Consider the following 27,209-nt stretch of genomic DNA (forward strand, 5'->3'; position numbering starts at 1 on the left):
GGAAGGCACCTAAATGGCTAATGGAAATACTATTTCCAATAAGCAATGGAAGGTGGCTTATTGGAAATGGAATTTCCATTTCCTTCCAATAGCCAGGTTGGCCTCTAACTAGTGTGATGGACATAAGGAGGAAGAAGGGGTACGGTTGTGATGAAGAAAAAAAAAAGAAAGTGAAAAATGATGGTTGAAATATTAAATGTGTTAAATAAAATATTACGTAAAAATTTAAATAAATTATTAAGAAATTAAATGAAAATAAAATAAAACAATTTTTTATGAAGATTATTCGAAAAATTCATATCTCCAAAGTCATTATCATAGACAAATATAAGAGATTTGCATCAAAGTCACAAATTCGGCTCCAAATTGCAAATGAGTCACGACGAAAAAAGGTGTTGCATAGATGTCACTTTGATAAAAAATAGGACCAAAATACCCTTACGCATATTTCAAAGTAGACTCGCAGTTAAATATTTCGAAAAAAAATTAGACTCACAGAAGAAATTACAAAAAGTAGACTCGCAGTCAATATTTCGAAAAAAAAAGACTCACATAACAAATTACAAAAAGTAGACTCGCAGTCAAATATTTCAAAAAAAAAAGTAGACTCATTTCGAACACGAGACCGCCGTCGCTGCTTCCGAGCAGGACGTCCATCGCCATCGCGTTCCCGGCCAGCATCACGCTCGCCGCCGCCGCCGCCACTCCGACGTCCCTCAGGGACGCCTTCACGGCCGAGCACGGCTTCGTCGCCGCCTCCTCCTCGCGATTCTTAGATCTAGATCTTAGAATCGCGCCGGATTCCGGGTTCACGCTCGACGAGGTCGCATGGTTCTGCAGATCCACTCCATCTCCGACCGCCGCCGCCTTCGCTCGCACCCCTGGACGCTCCGGCGCGACTCGGCCGCCAGAATCAGCTTCTTTTGTAGGTGAGGGTAATTTAGACTTTCTATAGGTGACAAAAATGCAAATAAGTGATACGGATGCAATTTTAGCAAATAAGTGACACAAATGCAAGAAATGGCTGAAGTTGTGACTTCAGCCGCAAATGCTATTTGCTAATTCAACCCGAACTGATTTCTATGACAAGGACTTTGTTGAGTTCGGTCCAAGAGTCGGTTGAGCGAATAAGTGCTCAAGGCCTAAGTGCGAGCGAAAAAAAAGTGAAGCGTGCACTTTTGGCGGAGTGAACAATTGACATACAAAAGAAAGATAAAGAGGTCGAAGAGAAAGAAGAAAGTCAGATTCTGTACGAGGTTTGGTAGTTGAATGCAGGGGCGGACCCAGGTGGAGCCTTCAAGAAGCCTGGACCCCCCCCCCCCCCCCCCCCCCCCCCCCCTTTTTTTTTTTTTTTTTTTTCTAAAATCTGGGTCCGCCACTGGTTGAATGATGTCCATTTTATAAAGGGAGGTTTTGCTCGTTATTTCTAATGGTATTGCTATTTCTTATTTGCTATCTAGATATTCAATTTAGGTATTACATCATTTGATGAGATTGTTCATCTTTTATGTCATCTTTATTTAGATGAAGATATTAAACCTTTATTTGATATAGATGACTTTTGTGTACCCATTATATTGTTAGTGGAGAGTTTCCTAAGTGGCTTATGGGTCTCGCGGTTGCTCGTGTCTTGAGTATCTGTGGATGTAGAGTTTGACCACCTCAGTATGAACAACATTTAGGCACAAGCCGAATGATTAAAGCGTGCCCATATGCCCCAACGTACGTAAAACGCCATGAACGACAATACTTTTATCGTTTATTACTCATAATTGAACATGGACCGACCTTAGAGCACCATGTTTGGCCCAACTCATTTCCTCGGTCGAACTCGGCATATTCATCTTCAAGCAGCGACCACAATCCCTATTCATAGGAAAGCATGTCATACGCCTAAAGATTCGGAGCTGTTGACAATTACTCTTAATCATTCAACCAGCTAACGCGATTAGCATCACGAGAGAAGATTAAGGACGAAGTCACCAACGCATGTCCTCGAAGATTGCGCACCTCGACCTAAAGAAGAAACGCACATTCTTTTTCTTATTTATTATTACCTAAAATTATAGATTATATAATTTGAGTTCAACCTTTCATATATACATAATTGTCGAGTTTGACCTATTGTAATCGAGATCGATCCTTCAATAAAATTGTGTTCACTTCAGATTTACTTCATCACGTTTATATGACGAGTTAAAGTTGTGTTCATTTCAGATTTACTTCATCACGTTTATATGACGAGTTTATTTATATTCCTATAGGACGGTTTATTGAAATCCGCTTATATTAAATCTAAAAGGAAATAAATTTTTCCATATATTTTACTCGTGATTGTTGAGGCTCAATCTCGGTGTAACAATTTCCACATTAAAATTCATTTTGTTGGCTATTGTTTATTATTCGCTCTGCTTTGTGTTGGCTTGTTTGGTCTGCTTTGTTGAATTCAATTGTGCACACAATATTTAAAAAAAAAAAATTATTTGGCACTGTTTTAAGTGATTTTTTTTTTTTCCTAGCAGACTTGATTCCTTTAATGCCCACAGAAAAAATAGATCATCCGATTTATGAGGCACGTGACGAAGAGAAAGAACATACCGACTCTCATTTTAAAAATTTGAAACGTGTTGTGATCACGTTATAGAAGAGAGATTGTAATTACTATAACATTATAACAAGGGAAATGGACCGACTTATTACTATTCGATAACTCCTTTTGCATAATCAATCAAAATGATAATTTGGCCAATTTTATTTGTAAAAATAGGAGACAGAGAATGTATGGTATACAATTTTAGCCTCTTCTTTTTTTCTTTGCTTTTTCCTCAATTTTTTTTCTCTCTAAGTCTTATATATCTCAGCAAATATGAGTTTGTTTGACGATTTGTTGACATATATATGTCAACAAACGACATAATTTGCTGACATGTCAAAAAACGATATAATTTGTTGACATGTCAAAAAACGATATAATTTGCTGACATGTCAACAAATGACAAAATTTGTTGACATATATGTCAACAAATGATAAGATTTATTGACATAATTTTCATGTTTATTTCTTTGTACGCATATATAGGTCCACAAATGACATGATTTGTTGACATAATATAGTCCAATTGACTTAACAAATATAGTCAAATTTTTTGAAGTAAGTTTACCCTACACACTCAAGCTATTTATAGCTGTTTCATTGTTAAAATGTACAATTTACTTTCGATGTGGGATTTTTTTGCACTGTGTGATAGATTGCCACACAATTTTTGTACACATATGCGTTGTTGTCATGTTTCTAATACAAAAGTTACTTGCTTTTTTTTTCCTGGTCAAACATGGAGTTCCTTATATAATTAAACTTTAAAAACATATATAATATATATATATATATATATATATATATATATATATACATCTGACAAATAACTTTGTATATATGCTTTTCTTAAAAACATCCGACCAATAACTTTGTATATATGCTTTTCTTAACTTTGTATACATCCGGCAAATATATATATATATATATATATATATACATGCTTTTCTTAAAAACATATATATATATATACATCCTGCAAATTTATTTTCCTACAATTGTCATTTAATTTTTTTTTTATCATTATTAAGAAAAAAAAGGGTAAATGTATGTTTTATTTTATGTAATTAATTTAATTTTGGATTTGTATTATAATAATACATAGTGTAAATATAAACACTTTTTTTTACTTATAACTTCATGACTGAATTTTGTTTTATGTGTTCGATACTCTAAGATTTTAAATTTATATTTAAGAATTACCTCTATGTATAAAAAATTTATGTTTAATTTTCTATGTATGCATGAAAATTAAAAAGTATTTTTTTAAAGTTTATTTATTGTTCAAATACCCCGCGGAATACCTTTCTTTTTGCGGTATACCCCGCGAAATGCGGTTTACCATGCGGTACGAGATACCCCGAACGTTCATCAAATACCGCGGAATACCACGGTACGAGACGAGATACCCTCAAAATTAAAAGTGCGGTACGGTCGCGAGATGCGAGATTTCAATCCTTGGATAGAAGCCGTAAAATAATTATTAATAAACAAGAAGCATATATTTCAAAGAAAAAAGAAAAAGTAAAATGAAAAGAAAAAAAACCAATAGAAGCTTTTGAATAAAATAATCTCAGCCGTTATTCAATTTTGACTCTATCCAACGGCTCAAACAATCCAGTTTTAAGATCCGGGTCAAAAAGTTTCAAGTCCATCTTAAACAGTCCATTCATGTATAGGCGCGAAATAGATCCAACGTTTGATATTAAGCCAAGTCAGCAATCCTCGCCGAAACATAAACAGCCAATGCCATCTTATTTTCGTTCCTCTATAAAAGCGAAACCAAACCCCCAAACTCATATCAATCAAACCTAAAATCCCCAAATATCTTCTGCTCTCTTTAGCAATTCTATACGCACTCAATTTCGTTCGATACCTTAAAATCTTCATCAATGGCACCCAAGGCAGAGAAGAAGCCAGCGGAGAAGAAGCCCGTGGAGGAGAAGAAGGCCGAGAAGGTTCCGGCGGAGAAGAAGCCCAAGGCCGGGAAGAAGTTGCCGAAGGACGGCGGAGCCGCGGCGGCCGGAGACAAGAAGAAGAAGAGGCACAAGAAGAGCGTTGAGACGTACAAGATCTACATCTTCAAGGTCCTGAAGCAAGTCCACCCAGACATCGGAATCTCCAGCAAGGCCATGGGGATCATGAACAGCTTCATCAACGACATCTTCGAGAAGCTCGCTCAGGAGTCTTCCAAGCTCGCTCGCTACAACAAGAAGCCCACAATCACTTCCCGGGAGATTCAGACCGCCGTTCGTCTCGTTCTCCCCGGAGAGCTCGCCAAGCACGCTGTCTCTGAGGGCACCAAGGCCGTCACCAAGTTCACAAGCTCTTAAGCGTTATGATTTTTTGTCTTTTTTTTTGTGTTCTTGATTGTACTGAAACTGTTTAGATTAGTTTCTGTTTGGTTTACCTGAAAATATTGAAATGAACTTTCTATTTATCTATTTCGCACTGTGAGCAACTGATTATTATTAATTTAATCTTAAAATAGATTCTGTTGGATCTATATGTATTGAACTAAAATTATTGTATCGACAATCAATGGGTATTTATTCGCTGCTTCATTTATCTAACGAATGTAAAGAAATGAAGAAGCTCGGAAACATTACACCAGTCACGTTCGCGTGATTCAAATTGAGTAGTATGAGATCCAAAAAGGGAAATGCTGAGGTAAAAGATTAACTTTAGCTTATAAATATATTATCTTATATAAACTTTTGGCCAACCACGGGGTCAGAAGAAAATGAATTTTGCTACGAAAAAATGCTCTAATAATCAGGGAGAATTTTTTCGTAGGAAGGCTAGTCTGAATCCAAACTATTTTCCGAGCAGGAGTGGTATGAAATTGATGTATAGTACTGTAGAATGTGATAACTCGCGTGTGTGTTTTTTTTCGGAATTCTTCATTCTGCCAAACTCCTCTATCCTCCCACTTCCTGATCTCCAGGCATCACTCTCAAACCCACAATATTAATAAAAATATGTGAGATTTATTCTGGTTCACCCAAGCAAACCAGACACACCTCAGTTTCATAAGCGTTGCTTTTGTCGAAGGTTCACTCTTATGGAAAGAAACCCGGCCTTTGCCCTCAACATCAATTCTTTCGCCTAAATGTCACTCATCTCGGGGATAGCCAGGATTAGTTCCTCAAGTCGTTCAGATTGAGAAATTTCATTTTGTAGACCTAAAAGTTATGAAAATATCTCAATTAGACTCACTAGTTCAGAAATATCTAAAATTAGACTTTTGTACCAATTTCGGACAAAAATACCCCCAACCCATTAAAACCTCTCTCTTTCTTATTCTCACTCTAAAAAAAAAAAAAACCGCCCCCCCTCTCCTCTCGAAATCCGACGAAACCCAACCACCACATCCACAAACCCGACCGTCTCCAACCATCATCTTCAACCACCATCATCTTCATGAACTCAAGAACTCAACCACCACCATAAATGTGTCAAAAAAGGTTAGTTTTTTTTTTATGTTTTTTTCAAGGTTTTAGTTGTGTAGGATGATATAATACAAGATAAGTAATTATTTAAGTTGATTTATATGTGATTTAGAGGTAAAACTAAGTTTTAGGGTTGTCAAATTTTCTGAAAATTTTTTGTTGAACATGAATACATTAAATAAAAAAATACCGGATTTTTTCATTTTTCTGGCAACCTGTCGGATCCCGCCAGATCCCGTCAGATCTGGTCGGATCCGGTCGGATCCTGCCAGATCTTGCCAGATCCTGTCGGATTCTGGATCTTGCCAGATCTTGCCAGATCCTGCCAGATCTTGCCAGATCCTGTCGGAATTTCAGCTTGAATTTCATCGGAAATAGTACTTAAATTTCATCCTAGACTATCGGATTTCATCGGAAATAACGTTAAATTCCGGGTTCTTTGACCTAAATCAACCAACTTTTTTTTTCCTACACAAACTATATCAATATAACTATAAAAGATGAATGAATGAGCATACTAACCCATTTCGACGGGATTGAATGAATTGGTTACTCGAAAAAGATGAAAACAAGAGGAAATGAGAGAGAACGAGAGGAAATGAGAGAGAATGAGAGATGAAAAATGGTTATACTACCTTGAAAGGGTATTTTTGTCCGAAATTGGTACAAAAGTCTAATTTTAGATATTTCTGAACTAGTGAGTCTAATTGAGATATTTTCATAACTTTTGAGTCTACAAAATGAAATTTCTCTTCAGATTCAGGTCGCATTAAAAATACATTCCATTAACACGGTGGACAAATCGTTGCCGATGTAGACAATCAATTCTTCTTTGGGTGTAAGAAGGAGCGGCCGTGCTAGTGTCAAAATGAACCTTAAAATATCCGTACCAAAGTCAAAATGTAACAATTACAAGTTAACATATGTGACCTAAACCATCACGAGAGAGCCTTTACCGCAACTTTTATGTTCTTTGTCCTCCAAATTCTTCTTTTAATTTCTTCTTCTTGTCATTTATCTCACCAATCGCTCCCAAGAACTAGCACTCAACATTATTAATCTGATGCTGCTATGACCAACATCAGCTCGTTGTTAACTCTCAAGTCTATCTCGTTGAAGGTGTCAAAATGGTCGGGCCGCCAACCATTGGCAGAGCTAGGAATTTCAATGAGAGGGTGGTGCAAATTTGAAAAAAAATATTGAGGCGGGGCAAATTTAGAAAATTTATATAAATTTGCGCTAAAATTATAAAATTTTATAAAAAATTAGGGTAAAACATGTAATTTTCTAAAGTTGAGAGGGGCTTTGGACCCCCCTAGGCCCAACATAGATCCGCCCTTGCCACCAACCAATTGCCTTCCCATTAAAACATTGTTTTCTCACGAAACAATAGTATAATTATTTTATTTGAATTATTTTCTTAGTTAAAATATTTTTGTTTTTTTAGAGGACACAATAGGCATGAGTCCGATCCAACTAGGGGCTTTGTCCTAGGTTGGAAATTAAGTCCACCTCCTGGTTTGGCTCACAATTTTCGCATATTTACATATTTTTCTCTTCTACTTCGTCTGATTTCTAAATTTATTTTTGTTCTTTTGAGTTGAGAAATTTCATGTTGTGGATCTCAAAAGTGGAGACATATAAATTTTGTAAACTTGAAGAAAGTGAATAGCCAACGTTTGAGATTGCGATATAGCCAATATTTTGTAAAGTTTGGGTAAGTAGTTATAAAGCTGATTTTTTCAATTTGATTAAAATAAAATGGTGATGTACTTACGTCAATTTACATGTGTAAATACATGGACGTGGTTTTTTTTCTAAGATTTACGAATCGTTGGCTATATAGAAATATATAATTGTAAATATAACTATATACGTAATAGACCCCTTTGATAATTGCACATGTTTTAAATCACATGTGAATCCATGTAAACTTTTAATGGAGTGAGAAACAAATAGATGGAATAAGCAACGTTGCAGTTAAATGAGAGTTCAGAGTTAATTTTATAGTAGAATGAAATCGAGGGGATGATTTGTGAATTGATCTATAAGTCGAGAGGTGTTGATGTAATCGTTATATTATACAAATATATAACATCGAATCAATTCAATTGCATTGCATATTCAAGTTTAATCTTCAACATAACATATGAATTTGTATGTTTTGTGTTGTTTGAAGTTTGAGCCATCCGGTAGGAGAATTTGTCACCTATGCTACATCTGGCAATTAAAATTCAAACAATTTGATTTTGATACAGTTGTATGATCGAATAGTCTCAAATATGGCGTATTTCTTATTTTTATATACAAGCATTTAATTAACATCTCAACCGTTCATTTCATATTTCGACTACGCTACATCAACGACTTACGCTTATTTGGATCCGATTTAGGCCCTTTCTTTTAGAATCTCAGCACAAAAGAAGATCCAACGGAGTCTATTATGCCAAGTCATCAATCCTCACAGAAAACCAACATCCAATAGAATCAGACTTTCTTTCTCTATAAAATCGAAACCAAATCATATTTCAGAATATCAATCAAAACTAAAATCCCCTATTCTCTCCGCTCTCTTTCCCAAACAAATTAGCACGCCAATTCATTCGACACCTTAAAATCTTCATCAATGGCGCCCAAGGCAGAGAAGAAGCCAGCGGAGAAGAAGCCCGTGGAGGAGAAGAAGGCCGAGAAGGTTCCGGCGGAGAAGAAGCCCAAGGCCGGGAAGAAATTGCCGAAGGACGGCGGAGCCGCGGCGGCCGGAGACAAGAAGAAGAAGAGACACAAGAAGAGCGTGGAGACGTACAAGATCTACATCTTCAAGGTCCTGAAGCAAGTCCACCCAGACATCGGAATCTCCAGCAAGGCCATGGGGATCATGAACAGCTTTATCAACGACATCTTCGAGAAGCTCGCTCAGGAGTCTTCCAAACTCGCTCGCTACAACAAGAAGCCCACAATCACTTCCCGGGAGATTCAGACCGCCGTTCGCCTTGTTCTGCCCGGAGAGCTGGCCAAGCACGCCGTCTCTGAGGGCACCAAAGCCGTCACCAAGTTCACCAGCTCTTAGACGATTTATCTGCTTTTTTTGTGTGTCGATCATAGATTTTAGTGTTTGGCTTGTAAAATTTGTTTTAGTAGTCGAGGATCTTTACTCCTTATTTCTGGTTTTTTTTTTTGTGTGTATTTAACCTTTTGAATGAAAGACGATCCGAACAACTGTTTCGTTACCCTTGATTTAGATGTTTTATTTTCTTTTTTACTAATATTTTTGCAGCAGTTTTTATCATAGATTTCGTAGAGAATCCAACCAGGCGTTCAATCTATTTCGATTTCATGTTCGCGCTCACATTTCTTTCGATTTATTTTTGCATCTGATTTAATAGAGAAGTTTAATTTAATTTAAATGGAGAGAAAATCGAACCGATTTATTCTATTTGTTGATGTCCTTGACGTTCAAATCCCGAAGTCATAAAATTATCGATTTTCTATTAGCATCTGTACTTTTGTCGCTTGTTCTACATTTTGATATTCATTGGATGACCTTCAATAAATCAAGAGTTTTTTTTTTTTTTTTGTTTTTTTTTTTTTATCTCGCGTGTTCAGTATTTTTTTTAATTTCATAATGAATGCTAAAAATTTGTCTGCAAAGATACGTAAGCAAGATTAAGTTCTGGTATCATTACGTGGCGGTTTGAAATTAAGATTGATGAGAATCTTGTTTTGAAGATTTGGCGGGCTATCAAAATTTTCATATGAGCGCCAAAACTTGAGTTAAATTTTTGAGAGCTTTTAAACGCCCGCGTTTTTGTTCGGTTTATAATTATAAACTTTATTATTTTAAATTAGGTTACCAAGAAAAGAAGAGCCACTTCATCATAAATTCATATCTTTCATAATTTATGATATTTTCTTCAATCGTCCACACGTGACATGGTAAGTTTAGATAAATTTCATTTTATAAACTTTGTTAGTAGCAAAAATATCTCAAGTATACTTGTTATTTACACAAATATCAAAAGCTTTATCAAAATCGAATTTTGTCACACTTTTGGACGTAATGTCATTGAAACCCAAAAGATCTCTCTCTTTATTTTATTTATTTATTTTTTAATCTTTTTTTCTTACCTCTCGATGGATTCCGTTTGATTCCGGTGACTTCAGATGCTCCTGGTATTTCCAAAACGTTTAAAGGATACGTTTATCCAAAAATGTGAATTTAAAATTTTGATATTGATAAAATATTAAGTACATTTACGATTTTTTGCTGTTTAATAAGTCTAAAAATGAATTCTTTTTTTAGATAAATTTTAAACAAAACATTAGATTTTATTTTGTAAGGGATTAAACCATAGTGTTTAGTATGTGTTTAAATGGCGACAGGAGAGCGGAGATCCAGTCTGACTGCTTGGGGGTGGTGAGGATGATCGATGAGGGCGTGACGCCTGCAACGGAGCTTGGGACGATCTTGCACCGCATCTTCAGAGAGGTGAGGGAGCTTGAAGTTTTTCGCATTATGCATATTTCTCGCCTTTGTAATGTTGCTGCGCATAATCTAGCGCGCTACGCGGTTAACCATCACTCGTCCTCGACCTGGCTGGGTTTAGTCCCGCCTTGTTCGGAAGAGACCATTAGGGCCGATGATCGCGAGTTGAGGTCCCGCACGGCCTCCTAGGGCCCTGTTTGTTTGAGCTTATTTCTGTTTTCTTTTCCGTTGGTTCCTGTTTCACTCTTATCTTTGTAACCACGGTTTTCCTCCGCCATACGTGAGGGCTTTTATGATATTCCGTGGCTCCGACCACGTTTCCTCAAAAAAAAAAAAAAAGTATGTGTTCAAAGAATAACGTCAGTTTCTTAATGTATGTAATAAATAACAATGTCGTTACGTTGAGACTTGATTTTAAAATGATGAATGTATAAGTGTATCAACTAAAAAAATATTGAGTGTGTCTCGCAATTTCTCTAATGATGCTGTACATGATTTTTGTACTTAGGTTATAAGTTGAGCTCATTCTCACAATTTTATTATTCTAGTCTTTTAACATAATCAAACATTCTTTCATCCGATCGTCTAAATTAAAGTTAAAAAACGCGTCAAAAATGAGATGGCTTAATTTTAATCACATACTATGAGAATGATATCCTATAATCATTCTAAAAAACTAAAATAATACAATTTAGATATTGTTGCTTGCTCTAACGAGTTTTAGAATTTTGTTTTGAATTTCAAGATTATTACTGAGTTATTATACATCGAGACAATTAATATCGAGCGCATACCGTTCTTGCTTAGATTTATATCGAGCACATACAAGATGAAGAATATTTAATTTAATAATCATGCATAATTAATCAATAATCAACCTTAAACATATAGATAAAAACCTAACAGTTTGCGAAATGACATTAATGTTCCAGTTAAAAGTATCTCATTTATAATTATTATTAGAGGAATTACGACATAAAAACCAAATATATTTATGAATTTATACACTTTTATACTTACTCCTTTAAAATCTAACCTCTACGTATGTTTAACTACATTGCTATTCTAGTGAGTCTAAACAGTCGGTATCTGTGCCAACGAAAGGAAGTGGTGTACATATGTATAAAAAAAAACCCAAAACATTGAATATTTATTCAGCTGGTAACCCTAAAATTAACACTATGTTAGACATCACCGGTAGAAAATGTGTTGGTAACTAAACTGTGTATTAATGTTTAGGCAGTTCACTATTTTTTCCAAGTAAAATATTACACCGTAATTAATATCCATTGCACTATGTTTAAGAAAACTTACTGTACAAAGCACTGTAAATCATCACAAATATTTGGACGATGTTTTATTTCTTATCAACGAATTGTCACAAGTTCAATTCTTCTTTTCCGTATATTCGCTGAAGCTCCCGCGTTGCCGCTTGAAATGATTCTGACAGGCCAAAAATATATACAAGAATTTGTAAAGAGGAATTGCTGCCATGTAAAAGAGGTGTTTCGAAATAAGTTCTTAGTTTACCTTTCCAAACCCGGAACGACTTCTGATTAATAGGCGCACCGAAAACCGTTTGGATTGTGTCGAACAATAAGCTTGTCGGGGTATTTCTTAATTCCTGCACTATCTGATAAATGGTCTTCCCATTCTCAAAGTAGACATGGTTGTTTGGATGCTTTGTTTTGCAACCCGCGTGGCGCTCAAACTCATAAGCATTTAGCACCTTCAATACGTACGAATCATAAGTCATCTTATTACCCATTACACACCAATAGTCTTAGTATATATGTAATTTTCGATAAAGAAGAAAGTGAATATTTTACCTCTGTGTAATCACATGATTGGCAACCACAAAGATATCCCGAACCTTTTATGACTCCACGAAGCTCCTTCACATACATGAAAACATAGGAGATTATCAACAACTCATTAACCAGTCACGATTCCAGGTATAAGAAAAAGAAAAGGAAGGTAAACACAAAGGATCATTTTTTTTAAAGTATTTTTATGTTTATGTTATCTTATTTTACCTCTCGTCCCAGAGAAACATACTTTACAGGAACCCCATCAAGCATACCAGTCGATATCAAGCTTCTGACATTTGAAGGGAAGCTATTTGGAGCTCTTTTCCTCAGTGTTTTGGCCTCTGGATGGTTCTTTGAGACCGAGTCGATTCTGGGTTTCGTTGCATGACTGGAGTTCAAGACCGTAACCGTTTTCAGTGCGTCCGATTTTTTCTCACAAGCCGTGACGGAAATCAGCGAAGTTGGTTGACTTAACTGGTCATAGCTACCAAGAGGTCTTCCGACAGGGATAAGATCTTGTTCATCAGGATAACTATCGAAACATATTATGTTGGAATCAACTTTGGCAAAATGATCAACCATTGATATAGTATTTTCATCTCCCCGAACATAATTTGGAGCCACAGAGGCATTACCTCCATTGTAATATCCATCTCCTATAGAAACAAAACTAGTTTCACTCTCCCTGTTAAATGGATGAGCAGGTTCTATTGAAGAAGATACGTCGGAGTCAAATTCCTTAACCTGACAGACTTTAACTTTTCCGATCCCTGCATATCCGAGACAAGTTTCGGAATCTTCCACGACATGCGAAATGTTCAAACCGACCGGTACGCCATCACTAAACTGGATGTCATTTTCCTTTCTACTTTCGATTTGGTCGTCTGTTCTTCCGACAGAAGATAAGTTTCTTTCGGCGAAGTTCATAGAATTCGGTGGTTCGTTTCCAAATAAGCGGTCCATGAACTGGTTTGAAATGGAATGAAGGCTTGAAGTGTTGTCCCACGGATTAATGGGCGGATATAACATTTCCGAAGCCGGCTTACAATCTAAATTCTGCAATTCTTGTTTCTTGCTGGGATACAAATCTGCTTCAGCGGTGTCTACAAACCATTGATGAGGCCTTTTGGGTCCGATTCGTTCAGCGTTACCGAAATCTTCATCTTCATCATTTGCCTGAGCTGAACCCTTTTCCACCCAAAATTCCTTGTTCTGGATAGTGTGTCATATGAATACAAGTATGGGTCAGATATACACAAACATCCCAAAGGAAAAACAGGAATATAAACAGAGTTCAACTTTTTCTAGTCCTTTTCCGGCTTTAGTTTCATTCTAATGACTTTAAGTCACACAAATGAAGTTTCATCCTAAGCAGTCATGTACTTGAAACTTAACTGCCCCAAATTCAGGCGTCACAAACTTGAAAAGCAAACCGCTTTCACATGATTTTTGTTTCCTCTCAAGCTAAGTGTATATTAAGCTACACATTAGTGATATGCTGCTAATTTTGAATGTGCTATTTCAAACTTCTACTTCAGGGAAAAAATGTGACATATTACAGGACACATTAATTGGTATTTTCACCCACCGTGGAGTGGATATGGACAAGATATGCAGACTTTCGACCTCAATGAAAATAATATGAACTTACGGGCCATAATTTGCATTAGCCGTACTGTTCCAAGTATCCAACAAGTCAAATTCATCTATCCACAAGCGGAAATACATTTAACATTACTCTCAAATACAATCCGAAGCCTAAATATTCTTGTTCGTAACAAGGCCTATCTAATTTTTCAAACAAAGATAACAATAGCAATAGTAATAAAACTATGCAAGTCATAAATCATAATCCAATTCCGAAGTTCAACAATCACCAACGAAATGACACACTTACCATTTTGCAGCTCGTAAGACCTTTCTCGCTCCGCTCTGACTATTTGTGCTAACTCTATTTCTCGCTCCAGCAAAGAGCACCGAACGGGCCTGAACGCATACAAAGAAACAAATTAAAAGAAACCCCCAAAAGTAACATCCGATTTTTTCTTTGTTGCTATTGCAAATTTATACGCAACTGATGAAAACAGCTTCTGGATTGCTCGCGAGACTTTGAAAATCTAAGTTCGCAGTGCTCGGAAATGCGAAATGATAGTCAAAATGCTCGCCGGAAAGAGAACCTGAGGATAGGTTAAATCGACGATCCTGACTCCATAACCGAGCGAAAACCTTACCGTCTTCCCTACTACGGCCGGTGAGTATTCAGTCAATTTACCGGCGACTGCATATACATATATATTTAAATTCGCGAATTCACGAAGAGAGTAATTTGGGTATACGGTGGCCGAAGAGCACTCGATCTTTTCTCGGCAACAATAAAAACGAATGCTATGTGCCCGTACACCCAGAGTTGTGGTTACGTTTAATCTTAGTCGTCCACGTATTCATCTTAAGACGATCCTATCACCGTTGATCATGTTGAATTCCTGAGCTGCTTTTTAGCGAAGCCCAAACTTGTGGTATATAAATGTATTGGAAAAATAAATCAAATCTCTTATCTAAAAGGTGTCGTGTCATATTATAATAATGGGCCTTCAAGCTCGGGCCGATTTCAGCTTACCGGGCCTCAACTTCACATGAGATATGACAAGAGTTTGGTCACGTGACTATTCAAGTAACGTGGACTACTTATAACTTGGATGTCGTTTCTTTCTACCTCTTTTAAAAATGTTATGTTTTGTTCGGACCAAAATGCAAGCTTTGAGTTATCTTGAAATCCTTCATTTTTTTTTAAATTTGATGAAAAAATTAGTTTATTGTGTGAATGTGAAGGAACGTTCGTTCACGTACTTATGGAGGGCACGTCATACCGAGTGTAAAAGATTTTCATGATAAATTAAGAATGACGATAATGGAGGAAGATAAATAAATTAGGTTGTGGTTACAACTTCTGAGTACATGTATGTACGAGATGGTCATGCATGAATGTATCGTTGCATGAAAGGGTTGTGATAGATAACGTTATCTTATAATTTTAGTCTTTAATTTCTAGTTTTGATTAAACCGTCGTATTATAGTAATATGTATCAGAATTTCGGAGTTGCAGTGATGTATTGATTCATGTACAGGCAAAAGTAATTAATATATAGGATCCTATAATATATATCAATCATCTAATGTGCATGAATATTTAATTAAATCTCGTTTGCCCATGTTGTAATCTTGCTGTCTATATTTCCCCCCTCGATGTATAAACCGATAATATAATCGCAAACAGATTCTACTGGTGATTAAAGGTGGCCATATGTGATCCCGCGGGATCCCGTTTCACATATTTTTGATATCATATGAGAAATGGGAAAAAAAACCATATTAGGAAATGTGGTACCGGGACTTTTGTCCCAGAACCATCCGGAAAATGGGACGGAACTGAGATCCCCGTTTAGCACCATATTTTTAAAATTGTATTTTTTTAATTGAAAATATATGAATTTTTATTTATTTTTAAATGTATTCATGATTAAAATAAAAAAAAAATATGAGAAATATGGGAATCCCGGAACCGCGAAATATGGTACCGGGAATTCCCGGTACCGTGGAAAATGGTTCCGGAATTTCCCGGTACCATTTTTTACGGTTCCGGGAGTCCCATTTCCCGCAAAATATGGGACGAGACTAGAGGATCCCATTTCCCGGGTTCCATATGGCCAGCTTTACTGGTGATATTAAAAACCAGTTAAAGTAAAAGAATCAAAATGTATAAAATATTATATTTTTATATAGTAGGTTGTGATCGGAATTTTATACCACCAAATAACCACAAAACACTGAACAAGATGTAGTTCGAGGTGTAACAATGCAAGAAACGAGCAGGAGCATAAGCCAAACTCCAAATATCGACCAAGAGAATCATGAATGATAAATAAGCTCTCGGTATAATAAAAGACTAGTGAAACAAAAGCATACAATGATCACGTAAGCACCGATAATACCGTCAAAATAACTTACAACAGTTACCTGATCAGTTACACAACACGATCAGAGCGGTTATCGGATAACAGCTCAGAACGTGGGTATGATCAACCCACGTTCACACTATACCTCCATATATAAAAAACAGAAGAGCTCAACGGAAGAGAAATAGTACACTCATTGAAAAAGAACATTGAGGCCGCACAATTCCCTATTGTTATCCCCATTGTTATTTTCATATTTATATTGAATCTATTTTAAAGTTGATTCTTATATTAATATTCGTCTAATATAAGAACAATCCGATCTTTATACTTAACAGATTGTCAGGTCTAATCGATATATGTTGTGTAACCGTGGAAACAATTAATGTATTTATTTTATAACATCAACATAATATGAATATGCATATCCAAATTTAAATGGTGACTACGTGAGCGGTACAAGTTATAACTAAAAAAAAAAAAAGTAGATTACTTGATATTCTTGTTGATATTCTTTTCCTTTTTAGGTTTATATAGAGCTTTCAAGGGAAAGTTCATCGAAGACTTTATAAACACCAATTTAAACGCAACCTATAGCTATATTTATGAACGGAAGATATTACACGTATACAAATTATATCTCAGGAATATAACTCAGTACTCTAGTCTACTGTGTAAGAAAAGCCTCATACTTTGGAAGATACAAAAAACATAGAATAGAACCACCGAATTATCAATTTCTTTAATAATTAAATGGGAATGAATAATTGACAATAAAAGCGTTGAACTGCACGAATATTGTATTGAAGTTTGAACACGATATGAGAAAAGGATATTGATATATTATATATAATATGTGCCAGAAAGTAAGATTACTTCTTGTTGTAAACTTACGGTTGGCTTTAGATTTTAAGTATCTATCCAGAGAGTACAAAAGAAGAAGCTTCTGCTTTCTAGGTTGAATTTGTACCTAAGTTATACAATAAGTCTTTTTTTTATCCTCTATATTCTTCGATGAATTTATTATGCAAGACCTCATCGTATCCTTGTTATAATGACGCATACCGTATTTCTACGCAATTAAATATTACCCGCGTGAAACAATTGCTTTGATTAATCTATGTATTTCAACTTTCAAGTTAGGATATTTCCTATTCTAAGATTAAAAAAAAAGTGTGCATTTCCACTTTTCTGTATTTTCCAAAAAAAGTCACAAATAAGAAGAGAAAAATTTTCTTGTCTTTTTACCTTTATTCTGGAATTGTGTAAAGATCATTTTAATATTATTTTTCCCCCTCTATTTTAATATAATATACTTTGATAAGAATAATTTATTTTTTTCCATTTTATCCTTATTTTGAATTGTGCAATGACCATTTTTACATGCCTTATAATTATAATATATTTTAATACGGAGAAATAAAAGGACGAGAGAGAAAAAAAAATATAATAATAAAATCCAAATTTTACAAGTCCATAACTCTTGATTTCGATTTTCGTTTTCGACAATTTTGGTATCAATGCGAAGATCTGAAAGACTACTTTCTTGTAGGACTGATTTTGACAATGTTTTACTTTAAGTTTAAATTTCGAGACCATGTTGTCACGAAACTGCAAAATCATGACCATATTATCACGAAAATGGGAATTCGTGACGTCGTCATTAAAACTTCGAATTTGTGACAATAGTGTCACAAAATATGAAATCTTTTAGACCAATTCATCAAAAATAAGTAGATTCTTGGACGTTACAAAAAAAAAGAGACTGCAAACTATCGATGTATTTTGCATTTATCCGCATTGAATATATAAACATAAAAAATTTTGAACATTAGTACGTAAGGAAATATATCTCAACAAAATTAGATAACGTGGACACATTTGGATCTTGAGATGATGATATATTTTATTATATAAATTTGAAAATTAACATAGATTATTTCAATGTCCGTTATTATCATTTTCTTGAATTTTTTAAGAATAACATTAGTAAGGAAGTATATCTCAACAAAATAATACAAGTCATTATCTCATGTAAGGATGAAATTTATGGTTCTTACATGATTTTTTTTTTACTATTTGTCAAAGAATCAAGTAATTCTTGGCAAATTTTCCAAAATTAAATTCCGTGACCATATTGTCCCCCCCCCCCCCCCCCCCCCCCCCGGAGACCATGTTGAAAACCACTATTTGTCTAAGAATCAAGTGATTCTTGGCAAATTTTCCAAAATTAAATTCCGTGACCATATTGTCACGAAATTGTTATGTTTCGCGACGACACAGTCTCTGTTTCGTGATTACATGGTCGCAAAATATCTGGATTTAATGACCATATTGTCACGAAATCCAGAAAATATTGGGAGAACAAAGTCGCGAAACATAACATTTTCTCGACGACATTGTCACGAAATTTTGAATTTCTTGAAAAATTAACCCATAATTAATTGGTTCATCGAAAAATAGTGGTTTCAAAATTGATGTTGAGTGGTGGATACCTAAAAAAACAAAAGATGAAAACATTAAAAAATAAAACTTAAGACCACGTAAGCCGTGGACACATTTTGATCATGAGATGATGGCATGTTTTATTATGTAAATTTAAAAATTAACATAGATTGCTTCCATGTCCCTTAGAATATATCATTTTCTTGAATTTTAAGGAATAAGATTAGAAAGGAAATATATATCACCAAAATAATACAAGTCATCATCTCACGATCTCATGTAAAGTTTACATTCATAATTCTTACGTGATTTTTTTTATTTCCAACTCCCACTCGATACCAGGTTGAAAACCACTATTTGTCAAAGAATCAAGTGATTCTTGGCGAATTTGCAACAAATAAATAAATAAAAATCTGTGACCATGTTGTCACAGAATTGTTATATTTCATGACGACATGGTCTTTGTTTCGTGACCATGTTGTCACGCAATCACGAACTTTCGTGACCTTTTATTGTCACTAAATTCCAAAATTTTGTGATAACAAAGTCACGAAACATAACATTTTTCTTGACGACATTGTGATAAAATTGTGAATTTCTTGAGAAATTCACTTGTAATTAGTTGGTTCATTGAAAAATAGGGGTTTTCAAACTGGTGTCGAATGGTGGATACCTAAAAAAAAAACACTAAAAATAAAACCTTAAGATCATATACGCCATGGACACATTTGGATCATAAAATGATGACATGTTTTATCATATAGATTTGAAAATTAACATAGATTGCTACCATGTCCATTAGAATATATCATTTTCTTGAATTTTTAAAGAATAACATTCTCACCAAAATAATACTAGTCTTCATCTCACAATCTCATGAAAGATTATGATTTTTTTTTTAATTCCAACCCTCACTCGACACAAGATTGAAAATCACTATTTATCATAGAATACGTGATTCTGGGAAAATTTGCCAAAAAAGAATTTAAATTTCGTGACCATGTCGTCACGAAATTGTTATGTTTCATGACGACATTGTCTCTGTTTTGTGGCAACATGGTCGTGGAATATCTGGATTTCGTGACAACAAAGTCACGAAACATCATATCTTAGATTGCGATTTTAAGGTTCTTGCCTGACTGAGATCCACGTCCAAAGAACATCATATCTTAGATATGAGATTCAGATTTGAAAAAATATTCAAAATTACTCCGATTTAAAAATTGAGCATTACAAAAGTCAGATATGATAATTTTGACCATTGAAACATAATAAAAAGAAAAAAAAAACAAAATATTAAAAGAAAATAAAAAATAAAAAGTATATTTCCTTAGATTGAGAGTCTTCTAATGATCGAGACCATCAGAGTCAAGGAAGGCGACGACAACAAATTTTTTTTTTGGGAGAGACTGTGTGGTCGGTGGCTATGATTTAGAGAGAGCGTTAAAAAGATTAATAGTTGAAAATCTCAATACACGTACATAACTACATATAGATAAATTCAAGATTATCATAGATCTTTCTCCCTCTCATTCTCTATCTCTATAGAAAAATCTGGAAAATTTTCTTTTTCTTCACTGTCACGTAGTTTCTTTTTTAATTGTTGAGAAAATAAAAGTAAACTATGAAACTAATTTTATTTAGTTTTTTATTATGAAATATGTAAACAATTTTTTTTTTTAAACTTGTTTGGAATATTTTTATAAATTGAAAAACGTGCAAATTGTATTGTTATACTATATTGTTTTGGGTTTTTAATTTGTTTTGTTGATTTTAAATTTATGTTGATAATATGTTTGATTGATTTGTATTTTTTTAATATGTTTGTCGATTTAGAATTGGTAATTTTATGTTGATCATATTGTTAATAGTGTTGATCTGAAATTTTATGTGTGAAAGCTCACCTTTGACGTGGCTTATGGTTGAGAATTATCTTTCTTTATATACGAAAATTTGATGCGCGCAAATTTTATGAAAACTCTACCCAGAGAGTCGGTTGAATGAGGATGACAGTTTCTCGTTCTGTAAAATCATAATTTAGATTTATGTTTAAAAACTCATGTGTGTGCGTATATATATATATTTATTTACTTGTTTAAATTTGCAAATATACCCGCAAGAAACAGGAGGCAACACGGGATACCGAGCGTTAGTCGTACGGCGAAATACCATGCAAGCATACACGGAGGAGAACGAAAGTTAAAGAGGATGAAAGAAACAAGAAAGGGAATATATAATAGTGATAATAAATCATCACCATAAATCAATAAAAATAATGTATAATAGTGATATAAATCAATAAAAGAATCCGGCAAAAGAAAATCAACTACAAACCAATAAAAACCTACATATTAACAGAGCTATCAACAAGGAGTCTTCAACTGAAGACTCAAATTGTAACTTCCGGGAGGTCCCAGATGGAGTTCCAAGTCCAAATCCAAGCAAACTCGCTTACTGCTCGATTTCATCAGAACTGGTACCGGAGCAATGGCCGGAAATTCTGTTCGCCGGGAATCTACGGCCGCGGCGGTAGCGCCGGCCATCTCTTGCCTGTGCCTCCTCATGTGGCCGCCGAGAGCTTGTCCAATGGCAAATTCCAGGCCGCAGATCGAGCATTCGTGAGTCTTCGGCTTCGGCGGCGTCGCCGGAGTCACCGAGTCGTCCGACGAAGAATTGGGGGAGGAAGACGGAAAAAGCTTCGGAATCTTCTTGTGGCTCGCTCTGTGGCCGCCTAGGGCTTGGAAAGAGGGAAATTCGCGGTTACATGTTTTGCAGGCAAAGACTCTGCCGCCGGAGATCTGCAGACCTCCCAACGGGGATTCGATCTCTGACCTTCCTCTCTTGATCACCATGGACATGATTGTTCTTCTCCGAGATTCGAATGTGAAGCTTATCGACCGTTTATGTTTGTTTTGGGAGAGAGTTTTTTTTTTTTTTTTTGGCGTTGCGTTTGTATTGTGTGAATTGGAATGGGAGAGAATATGTAGCGAGGGTTATTTATAGGGACTGCGAGCAGTAGTGAGAAGAGCACGTCTCTTCTGTTTAGAGTCGGTAACTTTGACTTGTTGCTGACGTGTGATTTCGTTGGCGGATATATCCTTGCTTTTCTTGACTATTAAGAAAACTGAAGTAGTGGCTTTCCTGTAATTTCGGGGAACACTTGTGGGGGATTTGGGTATTGTGCGGCTTTCGTATGTAGGTGCGTGCGTCACCGCGTTTGTGTTCGACGCGTAATTAAATAAAAAAGGAAACCAAAATATAAATAAACTTGGTAAGCAAGTCGCTTGCGGTGAGCAGCGCCCAGAAACGATTATTTAAGTAGCTACCCATTTTGACGATTCTAGAAAAAAAAAAAAAAAAAAAAAAAAAAAAAAAAAATCTTTATTGTTTCACACTAGTTGCGTAACTCTCACGCGCCAATGAATAGTTATTGATACTTAAGTTATTTAAGTAGCGCTGGCTATCTCACATTCGCAATTAGTTTCCTTTTTATTTTATTTTATTTTTGTGAAATTTATATTTATTCTTTCTCATTCCTTATTTTTACCACAAAATCTGACTGAAATAAAAGCGTTGGTGCAAATTGGGAAATAAACACTTTGAATTCAGGAAAGGGTCTATTGATCTACTAATCAATACTCACGTGCTTTTACTATTCTGTATCCTCAATTAAATTGTATATATTTTGATGATTATCTTCTATTTAAAAAATTTATATGTATGGATATATTACGTTTTTCTTACTTCATACCCAAGTAAGAAGATATGGATATACCATATTCATTTTTATCAAAAGATTTTATATGCTATTGGTTAAATAACCAAGTTAAATTATTCTATATACCAAATAGTCAAAGTTTTCCCAAAATTAATAAAATAAAATAACCAAATTTCAAAAAAAAAATTGATCATAACATTAATTTTTTTAAAAGTAATAAATGATTTATAATAATCGTAAAAAAAATTAATGTTTGTGTGAAAAAAATTTGACAATGTAATTTTAATTACTTTGCTGGAAATTTAAAACTTCAATTTTTTTTTTAATTAATTAGTTTCAAATGACTGTTTTGTATAATTTTTCCTAAATTGTAACCATGTACACTTCTTAATATTGGCCTACAAAATCAACATTGAATTTTTGTTAACATGTTTATATATATATATATATATATATATATATTTACTATAGTATAATTTTTATTTTATCGTTAAGTAAACATATCTAATGACCACGACTCTTCCATCATCCACATAAATTGATAATCACAATCAAAATATGTTTATGTTTATCCCATCATCAAATGTAAAAAAGAAAAAGAATTATATGAATGTAGTTTATGAGGGGTCCAATAACCGTTTATTTTGCCATCAAACACGGAATGAGATTATAAAATAGTGCATCAACTTGACGATGGATGGGAAAATTTTATATAAATAAAATAATAACAATAAAAACCCTTGTTGATGAGAGTTGATGAACTAGATGTGAAAGCTTGGTATCGGCTAGTGAGGAAAGCTTATGCGACAGCAAATCAGCAAGAGGGAATATGGACTAGTATGAAAGTTACAACACAAATAAGAAAACAAAATGAATTATTGGAGTGATACGTAAGCAGCCACATATTTGTATATTTAACTACACGTACACGTTACACACATAGAGGTATATCTTCGAGTATTTGTATATTTTTCATAATATTCAACTTACTTCCAACCACATTTGGTTTTGACGTTTTAATTGTAATTTCTAGTAAGTAAACAAACCTATAATAAAGTTTGGTTTCAAACAATGTTTTTTTGGTTCTATCCTAATTATAATAATTAAATCATGTGGTTTCTTATTATTTTACTCGTTTTCTTATGTAATTGACGCTTGCATGCAAACACGAGTCGACATGGACATTTGCGATTTTCAGATGTTTTGATCCGGCCTAAATTATCAAAATTTCGGTTCTAATTGGATGTAGTGTTTAGTTTCGAACAGTGTCGAATTATGATCTAACCGGAACAGAACACTCTATTATAGATGGTTTCGCTATTGTTCATTAATAATTAAATTTAAAATATGCATAATATGCGAGCCAACTTGTGTTTTTTTTTTCAAATAGTACCGGCAAAAAACATAAATTTTTGGATTGTTGTGGTTCCATATTTAGGACATAACATAAAAGAACTCCGGTTTTGTTGTTGTTCCGTTTTCCCAAATTTAGAACCGTGGTATAGAATAATCTATTAAATATCAATTTTTTTCATTATATATATTATCGCCACTCGAAGAACTTTCGGTGCGACATTGTGGGCATCAGGTGCGACTTTTGTCGCACCCAATGCCCATATTTGTTCTAGTGGCTCTAAGTAGAACTTTGCAGGTTCTTTCATTTTGTCGCACCCGATGCCCATATTTATTTTACTGGCTCTAAGTTGGACTTTACAAGTTCCTTCACTCTATTTTAAATTATATTTTTGAAATAAGAATTATTGATTTTAAAATATCATTTTACTTGATGCATATATTTTTTAAATAGAATTAGCATTTGCATTTGACGTGCTAATTTAAATTTTGTAAATCAAATTTATTTATTTGTAAAAAAATAATTTCTAGATGTCTACAAATTAGACATATATGCAAATATGTTTTATTATTGTTCTACATTTCTTATAAATGTGCATTTAATTTTTTAAAAATTAGTTACCACCGAAACCTATACACATTAGTAATAATATTGTAAATAAAATCTGCATACAATAATATATCATTTATTGGATCTTAAAAATGAATGCGACCAAGTATAATGTGGTCTAATATTACAATGACAACATATATTATCCTGGCTTATTTCGCATACAATAATTTAAGAGGTAAAAATATGCTCAATCAATTCATAAAAAATGTCACCGGCCAAATAGTACAGCATTTCTGATATTGCAATCGTGTGAGAAATCAATCAAACATGTGTGTAGTATTTGAAATTCAAAATTAGTAAATTAATAATATTTATTTACGTATAAACTATAATATCTAGTCTTGTAGTATGGATAGGAACTACACACGTACGTGGAAGTTATCACATTGCCACTTACTAAACATTTAAGCAATATCCGTGATATATAACTTATAGTCAACGCTTTCAGATTCGTCTGCTAAGTTCTTTAACTAGTTTTGTTATCGCAGGTCGCTCAAATGCTGATTGCCTTGATTAAACAGTATTTGTTTGTGTAATACAGGTACTTAACGCACTAGTCGCGCGTTTGAGTAAACTTTATAAGTTAGTCAAACTTATTTTTGTCAATATTGGATCATGAGTCATGATCAAGAACAGCGTTATGCCATTTTTTCTGTATCCAATTTCTGGTAGATGGTATGGGATGATACACTGCAATTTCCAACTAAATGTGTTCATATTTTCCCTGCCATAAGAAAAGGACATCACTCTCAATCACTAATTATACAAGTTGTCATCACTAATATATTTTTACCCTTTAACATCAATTATATACGTAGAACCATGAACGAAGCCACGTCGTATTTTAGGGGGTTAATTTTAAAAGAAAAACATTGGGGGCTAATATAAAATTTCTTTATATATATTAAAAAGAATGTAATTAAATATATTATTAATGAAATAAAATTTGAAGGTCCTCCTTACTTCCCTCCTACCCCGTGTAAAAATAAAGAATAGTTAAAGAATATCAACATAATTATGAGTATATAAGGCCATCTCCAACCGATCACTCTATTTCTCTGTAAACAGTGATTTCTCTCCAACCGAACTCTATTTTCCACTCTATTTTTCACTCTATTTTTCCCCCCTTTATTTCCTATTTATACTTATACCCCTATATTTTTTATTATTATTACTAATTAGATAACTTAGAAGAATTATGATAATGAGTAAAATATTACTCTATAAATTAATTATAATTATAAATATAAATACATATTAAATAAAATAAAATTTTATTTAATAAAAATCACAACACAAAAAATAAAATACAACACAATACAATTAAAATAAAAAAAAATTACAACACAACTCAATTAAAATAAAGTAAAACAAACTACAACACAACAAATAAAAATAACTTTAACACAAACAATTATGACTCGGAATTAGAATACTCTTCCCACAAGTGCTCAATCAATGCATTCCGAAGTGCGATGTGTGCATCTTTATCTCTTATTTGTCTATAACGATTAACGAATTGCTCAAATCTTGTGCCATCATCCCCCACCATTTCAACATTCGTTGGTGGTGTTTCTCTCGCAACTCCTATTGGAGCACTAAGATCTCGTTCATCTTCAATTATCATGTTATGCATAATTATGCATGCAGTCATTATATCTTGTAAGACGTCTTTTCTCCAAAATCGTGTCGGTCCCGCAACAATTTCAAATCGTTGTTGGAGAACCCCGAATGCACGTTCTACGTCTTTTCTGCACGCTTCTTGCTTCATTGCAAAATACTTTTTTTTTGCCACGTGGCTCTCGGATAGTTTGCACGATGGTTGACCATTTTGGATATATACTATCAGCCAAATAGTAACCCATATTATACTCTATTCCTTGTATGACATAATGGGCAGGAGGAGCGATACCTTGAGTGAGATTGGAAAATAAATGGGAAGAATCTAGCACATTGATATCATTATTGCTCCCTGGCATACCAAAATAAGCATGCCATATCCAAAGATCATAATCTGCTACAGCTTCAAGTATAATAGTAGGCTTTCCACCGCGACCCGTGTATTGGCCGGCCCATCCAGTGGGACAATTTTTCCATTTCCAGTGCATACAATCTAAACTTCCTAACATTCCTGGAAAACCACGTTGTTGACCAACATGCAGAAGTCTAGCAATATCATTGGTTGTTGGTGATCTTAAATATTGCTCAGAAAATACCTCAACGATTGCCCGACAAAACTTCTTCATGCTTTCAATCGCCGTTGACTCTCCTATTTTGACGTACTCGTCTGTGGCATCTGCCGAAACACCGTATGCCAACATTCGAAATGCAGCTGTTATCTTTTGAAGGGGTGACAAACCAAGTTTGCCGACGCGATCCACCCGTTGCTCGAAGTAGTTGTCATGACCTTGAACAGCATCCTTTATGCGGAGGAATAATGAACGAGACATCCGATATCTCCGACGGAACATGGCTTCATCATACATCGGGGTTTCTGAAAAGTAATCATTGAATAGTCGACGGTCTGCACTCAGTCGATCACGGTTGATGAAAGCACGTCCTGGCACTGAGCCTCCCGCTCTCATGTCTACTTGGCTGGAATGTTGACGGATAAGCTCTGTAATCAAGATATTGTTGTTGATGATAGCACGAGTTATGGCCTCCTCCTCTTCATCCAAACTAGTAATGAAATCGTCATCCGAGCTTGAAGACGACGAGGACCAATTAGTATTCATTTTGGGAGATAAAATGAGAGAACGTGTATTATATTCAGAATAGAATGAGTGTG

General features: G+C 34.5%; 5 protein-coding genes across 6 annotated transcripts; 2 read left to right on the forward strand and 3 right to left on the reverse strand.

Moving 5' to 3' along the window:
- Window positions 1–4,395: 4,395 nt before the first annotated feature.
- On the forward strand, window positions 4,396–5,037 carry LOC149381954 (histone H2B.1). Its single transcript, XM_089629697.1, has one exon. The coding sequence runs from the start codon at window positions 4,486–4,488 to the stop codon at window positions 4,924–4,926; it is 441 nt and encodes a 146-aa protein (XP_089485823.1). The 5' UTR covers window positions 4,396–4,485; the 3' UTR covers window positions 4,927–5,037.
- Window positions 5,038–8,563: 3,526 nt separating this feature from the next.
- Window positions 8,564–9,272, forward strand: LOC149381955 (histone H2B.1). The gene has a single exon (XM_089629698.1). The coding sequence runs from the start codon at window positions 8,672–8,674 to the stop codon at window positions 9,110–9,112; it is 441 nt and encodes a 146-aa protein (XP_089485824.1). The 5' UTR covers window positions 8,564–8,671; the 3' UTR covers window positions 9,113–9,272.
- A 2,454-nt stretch (window positions 9,273–11,726) lies between these two features.
- Window positions 11,727–14,752, reverse strand: LOC149381956 (DNA-binding protein). 2 transcript variants are annotated; one of them, XM_089601907.1, is made up of 6 exons: window positions 14,517–14,752; window positions 14,237–14,325; window positions 12,565–13,551; window positions 12,358–12,423; window positions 12,059–12,257; window positions 11,727–11,971 (listed from the first exon to the last, which is right to left on the reverse strand). In XM_089601907.1, exons 2-6 carry the CDS (start codon window positions 14,237–14,239, stop codon window positions 11,907–11,909), a joined length of 1,320 nt encoding a protein of 439 aa, XP_089458033.1. In that variant the 5' UTR covers window positions 14,240–14,325; window positions 14,517–14,752; the 3' UTR covers window positions 11,727–11,906. The 2 variants fall into 2 exon arrangements, with proteins under 2 accessions (XP_089458033.1, XP_089458032.1); XM_089601906.1 differs by having other exon boundaries at window positions 14,415–14,752.
- Window positions 14,753–20,967: 6,215 nt separating this feature from the next.
- LOC149381957 (zinc finger protein ZAT12-like) lies at window positions 20,968–21,714 on the reverse strand. Its single transcript, XM_089601723.1, has one exon. It carries the CDS (start codon window positions 21,593–21,595, stop codon window positions 21,101–21,103), a length of 495 nt encoding a protein of 164 aa, XP_089457849.1. The 5' UTR covers window positions 21,596–21,714; the 3' UTR covers window positions 20,968–21,100.
- A 4,652-nt stretch (window positions 21,715–26,366) lies between these two features.
- LOC149381958 (uncharacterized) lies at window positions 26,367–27,156 on the reverse strand. The gene is made up of 2 exons (XM_089601447.1): window positions 26,638–27,156; window positions 26,367–26,393 (listed from the first exon to the last, which is right to left on the reverse strand). Exons 1-2 carry the CDS (start codon window positions 27,154–27,156, stop codon window positions 26,367–26,369), a joined length of 546 nt encoding a protein of 181 aa, XP_089457573.1.
- Between the last annotated feature and the right edge of the window lie 53 nt (window positions 27,157–27,209).

Source organism: Urtica dioica, chromosome 11 (assembly GCF_054948205.1).
Source record: "Urtica dioica subsp. dioica isolate 48M chromosome 11, U.dioica_male_clone48M_v1_H2, whole genome shotgun sequence".
In the NCBI taxonomy this organism is placed as follows: domain Eukaryota; kingdom Viridiplantae; phylum Streptophyta; class Magnoliopsida; order Rosales; family Urticaceae; genus Urtica; species Urtica dioica.

Bases quoted from the DNA above. Each gene is read 5' to 3' on its own strand.
- LOC149381958 (XM_089601447.1), bottom strand. From the start codon at position 27,156: ATGAATACTAATTGGTCCTCGTCGTCTTCAAGCTCGGATGACGATTTC. The intron at 26,394-26,637 runs GTATTTTCTGAG...TTGGTATGCCAG, and splicing joins TTTGTCGGGCAATCGTTGAG to GGAGCAATAATGATATCAAT.
- LOC149381957 (XM_089601723.1), bottom strand. From the start codon at position 21,595: ATGTCCATGGTGATCAAGAGAGGAAGGTCAGAGATCGAATCCCCGTTG.
- LOC149381956 (XM_089601907.1), bottom strand. The intron at 12,258-12,357 runs GTAAAATATTCA...TACGTATTGAAG, and splicing joins AATCATGTGATTACACAGAG to GTGCTAAATGCTTATGAGTT. The intron at 11,972-12,058 runs GTAAACTAAGAA...TTGGCCTGTCAG, and splicing joins GTCGTTCCGGGTTTGGAAAG to AATCATTTCAAGCGGCAACG.
- LOC149381954 (XM_089629697.1), top strand. From the start codon at position 4,486: ATGGCACCCAAGGCAGAGAAGAAGCCAGCGGAGAAGAAGCCCGTGGAG.
- LOC149381955 (XM_089629698.1), top strand. From the start codon at position 8,672: ATGGCGCCCAAGGCAGAGAAGAAGCCAGCGGAGAAGAAGCCCGTGGAG.